Source organism: Cyprinodon variegatus, unplaced genomic scaffold (genome assembly GCF_000732505.1).
Source record: "Cyprinodon variegatus isolate N-32 unplaced genomic scaffold, C_variegatus-1.0 Scaffold697, whole genome shotgun sequence".
Classification (NCBI taxonomy): Eukaryota; Metazoa; Chordata; class Actinopteri; order Cyprinodontiformes; family Cyprinodontidae; genus Cyprinodon; species Cyprinodon variegatus.
Window position 1 is genome coordinate 378,089 of NW_015151150.1, and position 12,124 is coordinate 390,212.

The following is a 12,124-nucleotide window of genomic DNA, read 5'->3' on the forward strand; positions in this document are numbered from 1 at the left end:
AGAACCCTCAAACTCCCAGGCCTCTGGTAGAGGACCCGAGCTTGAGGATGACACATACCACCCCACGAGGGGTGAGAAAACAGTTATATATCTATATATCTATATCTATATATATATATATAGATATATATATATATATCTATATATATATATATAGATATATATATATAGATATATATAGGAGTGGTCTAGCCTCGATCAATGCCTCAGGCCCTAGAACTGGCTGGCCAATCATGACGCAGAGATGCGTTTTCAATGTCTGGATGCAAAGTGGACGGGGTTTTAAGGGCATGACGACAAAGCTGCGTGACGCTGGAGAAAGCACAACAAGGAAGATGCCAACAACTATTGAACAGTTCTGGTTTGACTCAGTTTTGGAAGGATTAGACTTTGGGTTTTCTTTGAAACGTGAGCAGGAAGAGGCTCTACGCTCATTAATTTTTAAGAGGGACATATTCGCCGTTTTACCGACAGGCTGTTTGTTTACACTCCCCCACCAGCTTTCTGGCGCGCTTACTACGTCACAGTCAGTTGCGCTCATTGGTCAGAGCATTGGCCAATCGGCACAGACTTGGTTGAAAGACAACAGGTTGTTCTCATCAGCAATCTTCCGATTTAGTCTGGTTTATCAGGCTGGTTTGTGACTATAGTTTATTGACAGTCTAGGTGCCTATCACTATGCCATGGAATAGCGGCAGAGTTGAAGTGCTGTATATTTTAGCCCTAATGTAGCATTTTAGCTTACACTAGTTAGCAGGTGCTGCAGTTCCAATGGATTGGTTGCAATCTTCAGCCATTCCTCAAAGTTCTGACACAGAGAAAACTGCCCCTTCAAATACAATCACATTATGATATATAGAAATGAATAAATATATCTTGAAATAACTAAAAGATCCATCTTGACAATAAAGTTGATTGATTGATTGAAAAATATGTCATAATACGGGGTTACAAGAGAAAAGGAAAGGTTAGAGATTAAGAGGAAAATGATGAGGCTAGTAGAAGGAGATGAAATGAGACAGCAGCAGAGTCAGGAAGTGGATTCCAGACTCCTGCTGTACTTTGCAGTTCTGTTCCAATCTGTCAGAGGCAGATGGACTGAGAGACAGACTGGAGACGTGTTTGACAGCTCTGGTGATCAAAGCAGCAAGAGAGTTAGGGCATTAGTCTACTAGGGCTTTTTTATGGGAGAGAGGTTCAGCCTGAATGAGTGACGGCTGTAGTGTTCTTGGGGTGAATGGAGGAGCTCAATATTCCTTCATTTAGTCCCCTATAAGTCTATCTATCTGTTGCTGGAAGTCTATTTTCTTGAGGTGTAGCAAATGAATGAAAGTGACAGGGATATTACAGTAAAGGCTTCCAAATCCTTTGAGTTTAGGACAATCAATATGGTGAAGGGTAAAGGCAGAGAAGCACCACATCCATGACAGATGAATTAATTTGTGAACAACTGACAAAAACAATCTCATTTCTTTATTCCTATCTTCTTTTCAAACAGTTGGTGTAATCCAAACTGATTCATGACCATCTGCAGTGCCCCTACAACCCAGATCCACTCAGTGTTATGTGCTATACCGTCCTTCAGACTGGTCAAGCCACAAAGGTCCACTGCAGCAGGAGTTCATCATCTACCTGTCCATCAATCCTGTTTTTTTGTTTTTTTCAAGCTGAAGCAAACCCCTACAGTGAGCTGATGCAGGCAGTTTTTCAAGCAGTTCTCATGAAATTCTAATGCAACATCGACACAGAAAAAGAAAATCCACACTATCAACGACGCCAAGCTGTCAACAAACCCAAACTTTGACATATTTTATTGGGATTCTATGAAATAGAGCAGTGCTAGGTAGTGTACACTTGGCGAGTAACATGAAAACTATTCATGGCCTGAATTGTACGTAAATAGACTTATGAGATATGCAGAATTCAAGTACAGAAGGTAATATTTTGGGGTATATCTATGCCAACATTAGGGATCCCCTACCCTGTATGTTTTAGATGGTCCAGTACTCCTCAATGACCCTCTGCATGCCCTCTAGAGCTGCAGAAACCTGTTAATAAAAATCTGTTTAAGTTAGGCGTGTGGCAAGAAGTAGACGCCTACAGTAGTAGCCATTCAAAATTTACCCATGTTCCTTGATGGGCCCTTGGCTGGTCCCGTACAGTTCATTTTTAAACATCAATCTTTATACTAAAATATTCTTTCTGTCATCATTTATGGACATTAAGATCTAACGCCTAGTCAGACCCTGTAATTTAGGGACAGGGTGGAGTCAGAGTAAAAATATATGCACGCCCCAGAGAAGGAGGGGGTCACTTGTAGCTGTAAGTTGGGGGGCATTTTGCTGGGAGTTGCAGGTAAATTGGCTGCCATTCGCCTGGTGTTTGACTGGGAGGGGTCATTTTAAATGGCTGTTTCTGTAAAAGACACAGGGCAGGGGTACTAGAGGAGTAGGGTTGGGGATCTCTGATCAACTTTTGGCCTTCTTTGCACAATTTCTCCAACTGAAGATTCATGAGGCAGAGCAGGCGGCATGTATGACATGCAGTGGTGATAAATCGTGAATGCAGCTGTTTGTCTGATTTCCTAAACTCTGCACCTTGACTGCATGACTGACTGTTCTCCTGAGTAATAACTGCAAATAAAGGCCAATAGTCCCACAAAATCTTTAGAAAAAAAAAGTAAACAAACCTGTAATTGATTTGTGAGCATCAATTCAGATCTAATTAATTGTCTTCACAGGGCTTAAGCTGAACTTTAACAGGGGAATTCAAACCTGTAGATATGTTATAATCTAAGCCACTTCATTGTGGTTGTGAGTGATTGAGGTGCACTCCTGAACCTCCAACCCCATCTTAAATCTTTTGAAGCCTCACTTAGGTTCTACTCTGGTTGTTCCCACTTTCCTCGTCTCTACTCAGAAATGAGAAGTATCTCCACAGCATGATGCAATCTAAACTGTGTCCTACTAGGTAAGGAATAATTAGGGTGGTGCACAGTTTTCTTTATGCAAGTGAGCCAGAAATGTAAATATCAGTCTGAATTACCTAAAGAACTTTCTTTATGTTTAATGGGATCCTTGCAAACTTAGAATAAGTTCTCTTATACCCATTTCTATTTGGCAAAAGATAACCCTGTTTAAACCCGGAAACAACAGCTCACTGACACGTGTACCCGGGTCAAACGACTCGGCAAGCGACCAACGAATGGCTGCTTCTGAAAAAGACGCAGCCAAGCGACCCTCGGCTCTGATCGGCATGCAGTGGGAACACCAACGGGTTGAGTCGCTAAATTATATAACACCATGGAGCACAATGTACAGAGGTCAACACCGTGTCAGTTTCATCTGATCTAAAAAGCCAAAAAAACTCTGTTTACCTTCAATAAATAAGGAGCATTATTGGGAAGAATTTTCGACATCATTAACGCTCACCCAGCATGATGCCGTCGTCAGACACGCAGTTGTGGGCGACAGTGGTCACGCAGCTCCCAGTTGGGGGTCTGACTCGGCTTTTCAGTGAAATGGCAAAAGAGCAAAAAGCCGACTGTTAGCGGGTCAACCCGGTTTTGAAAAAACGGTTTTCAGTGAGAAAGTGACTTTATTCTTTTACAAAGACTTTCGTCGTTTTTAGATTTCTCCACAACTTTAAATGAGGTTGACAAAATTTATTGCTACCTGAGTGATGAGATGCTGTAGTTCTAAATAAACAGTTTAGGTATAAAACATAGTTTTCTTCCTAAAGGAAGAAGCAGAAGGTGAGATCAAAGAGTTCATTATGGAGGTGGAAATTTCTGATCGTTTAGTATATTAAAGACATTACATGTAAATGTAAAACGAGGGATTGACATAGTATCAACCATGAGAAAAAGGACAGTTTTAAAGTGGCCGTATGTAAGGGGCTATGGCGGAGAGTGCTGCAGGGTAGCACTGTTTCATCATTTCCTCTACTCAAACACGTTACTTTTTGTACATCCTCTCTTCCTGCTCTCGGTTTGCTGGTATGACCTCTCCTGCTTGCTGCAAGCAAACCACTCAAAGGTCAACATACTGTAAACTGTGACAACACATGCAGTTGTAACTGTACATGGATAAGGGGATTGGGTTCTCCTCAGAAGGATCCCCTCTAGAAACCTCCACAATAGTAAAAAAGTATCTGCAGTAAAACCAAGATGGACACAGTTCCTTTTTATTCTGTACATGTCTAACTTCCAGTACCAGAAAGAGCCCTGTCTTCTGCAGAAATACACAGATGACTCTGCAGTCAATGGATAAATCAAAGACTGACAAGAAGCTGAGTAAAGGGAGCGTCGTAGCATGGACAACCGTGGCATGGAGAACCGCTTTGTAGCATGGTGTGGAAACAATCATTTGACGCTGAATGACAACAAAAAACAACAGAGTGTCTTCAGTCAGAAGCTTCCTTAGATCTCGTGCAAGACAGACCACTACAGAAGATCCTTCCTGCTTACAGCTATCAACACCTACAAAAACTGGTTAAAAAATAACATACAAGTTACTGCAACATTTAATTTCTCTTTGGGATTAACAAAGTATTTTTGAATTGAATTGATCCTTATCTACAGGGTGAAAGCCTTTACAGTACGGTGGCAGACATCTTTGCTCTATGGCAGTGCAGAGCTGACAAACTAGTGACATTAGAGAGTTGCATTACAAAGTATAGAATAAAAATAACTTTACTACAGGACGCACTCAGAGCTGTTAATAAAACATGTCAAATTTAGATTTTTATATTACAGACCACATACATCTAAAAACTCATGAGTTATTTAATTAATTAAAGTTAACATATGCTGCTTCTTAATGACCTTTAAACGGCAGTGACGACAGACACGCATGACCTTCCTGACTTAATAATTTTAGGAGCAGAAATGTGTTTTTTAAGCATATATATATCTAAAATTAGGCTAAAATCAAGTCTGGTTCTTACATACCCTCTTTCAGTCGCAGCAGAACCGTCCCGTCGCTCGGGTCACTGCAGAAGTAGCCTCCACCCTGTTCGTCCCAGAACAGCAGGTCTTGCCTGGTCTGCAGCTCCTCGGCCCACTGCAGCCACTCTGCTTGAAACGTGGCCTCATACAGGTCCAGCAGGCCACAAATGATGAAAGCATAATCATCCAGAAACCCACAGATGGGTGGTGATCTTTGCAACACAGAGGAAAAAAAGAGAATCAGGGAATTGAAAGAAAAAATGGGAATGAGGACATCCACCATTAAGTATTTATTGTTGGGGAGATTAAGCAAAGCACTGTGATGAGTTCCACTGGTGAACTAGTTTAGTTTTTCATCGCTTATACAATAACAGCCTGAAGAGAATAAAACTTTTACTATAAACAAGCCAGAAAACAAATCAAGCTTCAATAATTCTTAAGACGGTTGTAAAATAATCAGGAGCTCATGGGAGATAGAAAGAATTACTATCAGTGACAAAAGCATGCAGCAGAGATTATCCACACCTGTGAAGGGCATTATTTGAAATGTCAGACTTTTAAAAACAATCAATTGTTGCATAAGATTACATTTATTGTTGCTTTGCTGTTATCGACACAGAAACAAACCTTTTACATACAGTACAGACACTGTTAAATAGGCCCGTAACCCGCTTAATAGCACTTCATCATGTTTTTTATTCAGCACATTTTTTACTGGATATCTGAGCTATACTACCTGGCACTATTGGTAAAGTTCACATAAATTAACTCTGACCTAGTTTGTTGATTTATTGAGTTTTGTGTTCTAATGAAACCCCAGTTTTCAACTAAATCCCCACAATTTCAACAAGATTAAGGTCAAAGTTTAGGACAGACTAAACTACAACCAACCATCTAACTGCAGGTTTAAGTTAAACTTCTTAAACTTTCTGGCTATTTTATACACCAGTACCGCTAACTAAGAAAAAAGTATGGTGTTACCACCATTACTCTTTGATTCGACTCCTCCAAATATAATCCTTGTTACAGCGGCAGCTTAATCTTCATGACAACTAAGAATATTTAATTTTCCCTGGAAGAGGATTAGGAACTGAAGTAGCAGCTGATTTCAATCAAGGTGCCTGCCTTTAAAAGGGAGGGGTTGCTATAAATTTTTCATATAGATGTTATTTATATTGAGCTGCTCAGTGGCGCCTTGCAGCTAGAAGGTTCCGGGTTCGATTCACGGCCTGCGGTCTTTCTGTATGGAGTTTGGGTACTCAGGCTTCCTCCCACAGTCCAAAAACATAACTGTTAGGCTAATTGGCTTCTCTAAATTCTCCTTAGGCGTGAGTGTGAATGGTTGTTTGTCCTGTTTGTCCCTATGTTGCCCTATGATAGACTGGCGACCTGTACAGGGTGGACCACGCCTCTCGCACGTAGACAGCTGGAGATAGGCACCACTACTCCTCGCAACACCACTTGGAATAAGTGTGATGGAAAATGGATGGATGTTATTTATATTGATTATCTCTGTCAGTTTAACTAACTTGTAAAGAGATGAGAATCTAAAATTATAGGCTGATGAATATTTAATCACAGCTTAACATTAGAAATTATTTTTAGTCAACAAGAATGTCAAAATAAGCGTCCATCTCTTCTTTAAATTCTTCATTTGGAGCTGTCAGTTTTATCTTTGTCAATCAGCCTCCATGTCCGACACAAAGGTTTACCGCTAATACGGATTTACTTTTTCCCACGGATACCACTGAGTCACCGCTTTTTATAAACTGTTGTTTTTCCACTATCCCTGTCCTTCAAGTTCTCACAGCAGTACCTCCAGATGAGTGAGTGCATGAGGACGGACTGTGACAGGAAGCCAGATAGTGCTGGGTCAGGAGAGGCTGATGGCTGCTGGTCAAGAGGGTGAAAAACCAGGGAGCGATTTGGAGGAGATGAAGTGTATTAATGTGAGAGGTCATAAAGAACCAAGGAGCCATCCTGCAGCGGGATGAGAAATAAGTCATCTCCATGGAGAAAATGATGAAGGAAGCATCAGAATGGATATAATAAGGTTGGAAGAAGGTAGATGCTTGAAGGGGGGACCTGATCAGATTTTTATACTTTCAAATAGTTGTTGAAATAAACACCAAAATAATTTAAACTAATTGGTTTGAATAGGGTTATAGCTTAAATGAATTTTTTAACACTGAACCACCTCTTACATATGGTCAAAAAATGAACAAAAGAAACCAACGTTTGTTCTGAGGAAAATAGGGTTGATTTGTATTTATTTAACCTTGTTATACCCATTCTGACTCCTCCTGTCTCTAATACTTAACTGACCTGACAGACAGAAAGGCAAATTCAAACACTCATTACAACCAAGATACTGCCATCTATGACTGACAGCATGTAGACTCTCAGAAAACCACATCAGGTGCTACTCCGGTCCTCTAAAAATATGGAACTGAGGCCTGGATTCAAACAGGATAACTGGGAAACATTTCCTGCTCCAATGGATTTTAATTTCAGTTACTAAATTTAGATGGTGGGGTTAGACTTTAGTTTAAATAACGAGAAAACAGGAAAGCAAGGATCCATCCTGGCTTTCTTCAACTGTTCGGGCTGTTGGAGGTGTGATGGTGTGGGGGATATCTCTTTGCATACTTTAGGTCAGAGGTCTTGTACGTGGTGGTCGCTAGACCAATAGTGGCTGATTTTTGCTGCACAAGTTATTTTTTCCTTCAGTTAATGGCACTGTAGCCTGTCTTTCGCCCATATACAGCTGGAGATAGGCACCAGCACCCCTCGTGACCCCGCTTGGGATAAGCGTGATGGAAAATGGTTGGATGGATTAATGGCAGGGTGCCAAAACGTTGCATCACATTTGGTTTAAAACATGACGTTCCGTCATACAGATCATCAGTAAATTTCCTCTGGATGTTTTGACTCCACTTCCTTCCTTGCAATGCTTCCAGCAGATCTCTAATGAAGCATGAAAAGCTGGCCCACATATTGAGTGTTTAAGGATGATTCACTGGCAACCCAAGGAACTCACACTGTTCACCCTGACTCTCCGAACCAATGATCTGTTCAGACACAGTTCAGATCTGTCCACACATTTTCTATGGGATTGAAGTGGATGCTTCATTTAAAAAATTAATTTGATAACCTAAACCCATATTTAAACTTATTTAGGGGTATGCTCATGGTTATGATCCACAGCTTGTTGCACAGCAATGTTTCAGGCTGTTGGTTGGCAATGATCTGTAGATTAGCTTTAGAATGTGATGGAGCAGAAGACTGGCATCAGTCATGAGTGAATTTTCATCAAATATCTGATGATATCAGATACTTTGTGGGGTCTACGCCATGTAGAATTGAGTTAGTTCTGAAGGTGGTTCAGCCTGGCACCAAAAGGGTTAGTAGGTGCAAACAAAACGGATATCAGGGATCAAATTAGCTCCAGTAATCTTAAAGCTTTAGGTGTTTTCAGTTTAGATAAAAGAAAAGATGATATAATAAAAACTGTGCTTCACTTTCCAAAATCATTCAAAGTTTGCCGTTTTTCTTTTGTTTTTCTTTGGTTTTTCTTGGGTTTTTATCAGATTACGATCATTAACGCTGTGTTTTATATCTTTGTTTGTGTACAGCTTTATTTCTAGGTCCAAAATTTACAGTCAGTGGATTTTTCTAAGTTCTGTTCAACACAGGAAAATCAGCAGTTGTGTGCTGCCTTCTCCTGTTATGTTTGTTATGTCTTTTCAAAATCGTGGCCTTCAGACCATGCCCATTGGTGGCCTTCAGACCATGCGTTAATTGCAGCCTGTGGGACTAACTTATCGGGATTTAACCTAAAAGAAGATGCCAAGAAAGTTATGTAGTTCAGGTGAAATCTTAAACTTTTTAATAAAGCCTCACTTGAGGCATCATAAGGTGAAGTGCAGTGTGCCACTGCCATGGAGCAGGGATGCTATATATAGAGAGACCTCTTGTGGTTGGCGCACTCATCTAGGGTTCAACAACAGGGCAATTGTCTCCCTTCATATATACCCTGCTTTTCATGTCTGAAGCCCTGGAATAAAAGCTCCTGGGCCCAATGACATTATAAACTTCTTTATTAAACTCTGTAATCATTCGATATGTAAAAGGCAGAGGACTGAGTAAAGAGCAAACATGATTTATGGGTAAACCATTTACACCTTAGAAAAAGATGAAGACCACGACAGATACCAGAGTTTTCACACTTTTTAAACCTTTTAAAGTCACAGAGAAAGAAGTCATCCACAGAACTGCACATCAATCCTGACATTACTGCTATTCTTCTCTTTGCTTCTGCTGCTTTAAGACATTCGATCCTCAGTCGCAAGAGAGGAACCCCAGAAAATCCATAGCACTAACTGAACATCCTATTAACCCACTTAGTCTCAGCTCCAACCATTCCACCTGGTAAATGGGCTCACAGCCAGTGCCTGCATGGAAGCTGAACCAGGCCTGAGAAATGAGCCTTTCTAAGCATTTTCAAAGACGACACCATTCTGAATTGGACTGTTATGAATGAGATGGGAGCTGTGGAACAAGGCCAGGGTGTTTAGGCGCAGAGTGTGTATTTGTTCATGTGTGTATGTTTCAAATTGATTAAGTTGTATTGAGCAGGTTGTGGGACGCTTGGCACATATTTCTGCTGATTCGAAAGCATTTTACACTTCCTCATTTAGAGTAACTGGGGCACAGAGCTGGCGAGCAGAACAAGGCCAACGGAAGTTGTTGTGTAAGATCAACAAGAGACTGTGTTTGACTTTAAGTGTATGTGTGGTGCTTTAAAAACATTGACCCCTGGGGTGCAGCAGTGGCGCAGAGGTATATAGTGTGACCAGCATGCAGGGACCTTGGTCCTCAATGCAACTGTCACAAGAGCCCCAGCCCAGTGACCTTTTCTGAGCATCTTTCACCCTCTGTATCTACCCCTTCTAGGCTCATTTAAATAACATCCACGGTCGCAAACCCACTCAGACCTCAAGCGGAAGTGCGCAGAGAAAAAACAGCTGAGATTGTTCCTTGGTATGCCTTTCCGGCTGTCTGTTCGATCGTCATTCTCGAATTGGCTCCCCCTTGTGCTTTGGTGGGAAACTGCTGTGCGTCCTTAGAAATTCAAGACCGATGGTGCTGGTCTTGACGGACCGACCAGACCCAAGAGACATTTGAAGTGTGCGGTTGCAGAAGTATAATGTGCCCTTAATAACCCTTAAGGCTGATTTATACGCAGAAACCAAGTCGTCTGCATGTGTGTAGCAGTAAACGCGAATGTGCCCCTCCCCCCCTTCCGCAGACACTTTGCTGCACCTCTCTAAAATTGTGGGTGACCGCAGACAGGAGGCCTCCGATTGGTAAAATCTACATTCGCTCTACACTATCCGTATTTCCTGTTTGGTACCTTCCCCGCTTGTTTTGTTTATATGACCGCCATTGTGGAAAACGACCCGTGAAGATGGAGCAGCTAGAAGAGCGATTTGCGCCAGAACGCTGGGACCCTTTTTCCACCTTGATCCCCGCTCGTTTTCGCCCTCATGTCCCTCCGTTGTCGTACAAACCTGTCCCCACTTCCTCACCGCCTCGGCCAGATCTAGACCGACAGCTAGTTTGTGATTGTCCCTCTTGCCCTTTGCCGTGGAATAAAAGCACACGCCTCAATATTGGCCATAAATCAAAAATATCTGCGACAAGCTCACTACGACACACTGCTGCAGGAGGATAACCAGCCCTTTAGTCTAATGCAGACAAGTTTGTCTGAATGCACAGGTTAGTAAAGTAAAAGACAACATTTAAAATAATAAATCCCTTCACACATAAGAATATTCACATGGCCTTTGTCCCTTTTAACTGCTAATGGTGCTACTATCACTCTCTGTCGGGTTTCAGGACGACTCTGAAACAGGAAGTACAGCTATCTAAATTTCTGAGCATTAGTCTGCCGACATCTAATGTTTTAAAAAAGAGCCAAATCGAGGGGGAGCCCAGCGGACCATACATGTACAGACTGGGTGTGATCTGGTAATATAATTGAATGTTAATTAAACTAACTGAAAGTTAAGGCAATATATCAATAAGCTGAAACTACTACTGACGTAGGTTTTTACGGGTAAGGTCACAGTATCTTTAAAGCTACTGATTTGTACCTGAGGAAGGTGCACACTGTACATCCCAGCATGCACTGCTTGCTATGACTTATGAGGTGCGCCTGTTTTTTGTTTTTTCTTGGCCATAATCTCACTAACACTAATCATGGAATGCCTAGCAGGGTGCAAGTATCACAACTGGGATTTTTGCACAACAGTAAATGTCCGATATGTCCTCTTTATTAAATGTATTAAGTGTGTAATTGACTTTTGAGTTATTAACACCTTTTACTAGAGTTGGGCTTTCACACTCTGTGCCATCAGTAGCTTTACAAGTAAAATTGGGATGCAAGCTATTAATTAATTAATAAATCTAAAGTTGAGCAAACTTAACCAAGAATTTATTGCTAGGCAGCTGCTTTTCCTATAAACTACAGTTTTTATCAAAAAGATGTTTTTATAACATGAAGGGCTAAATATTGTTTTGTATTTCCTCAATTAAAAAAAGAGCATAAAATTAGATTTTAACTATTTATTGTTTGAGCTGTAATAAATACTAACTAAATACACAAAAAATATGTTTTTTCTTATACATTATTAAACTTATTTGTAAGACAAAAACAGAAACCTATTTGAATAGGTTACTAAATAAAAACAAAGATTAATGGAACATGTGAAAGAAAGATGTAATTAATTAGTCATTAAAAGAAAGGGTACTGTATGTCACTCTTACATGCTCTCAGAGTTGTAAGCGGACGCTAAATGTGGCATGGGGAACGAAAAAACTTTATCTATGAAGTGCTTTAACTTACAAAAGCCCTCCTATCTATGGTGATTATTGTCAGCATGTCTTTTTCTATCATTTTAAAAAACGTGTTGCATGTAATGCTGTGCATTTCTTCTGTCACCACATCCTCACCTTCCAAGCACAGCAGAAAAGTCAAATGAAAGAATGTAACATGGCAGAGTTGTTTAAAGGAATAGTACACCCAAGACATGATTAGCCTTCATTTTCTACTCACCCCCATGCTGAACAACACTCTGGAGTACTTTTTTGATATCTCAAATGCATCTAGAG

The 12,124-nt window shown here is 40.8% G+C and overlaps 1 protein-coding gene across 1 annotated transcript in view; it reads right to left on the minus strand.

Annotated features, from left to right (window-relative positions):
- Positions 1-12,124, minus strand: part of spata20 (spermatogenesis associated 20) — a 73,369-nt gene that overhangs the window by 38,776 nt on the left and 22,469 nt on the right. Inside the window, exon 13 of the mRNA XM_015394593.1 lies at positions 4,952-5,160. Within this exon, the coding sequence (XP_015250079.1) occupies positions 4,952-5,160 (209 nt within the window). The remainder of the gene's footprint in view (positions 1-4,951; positions 5,161-12,124) is intronic.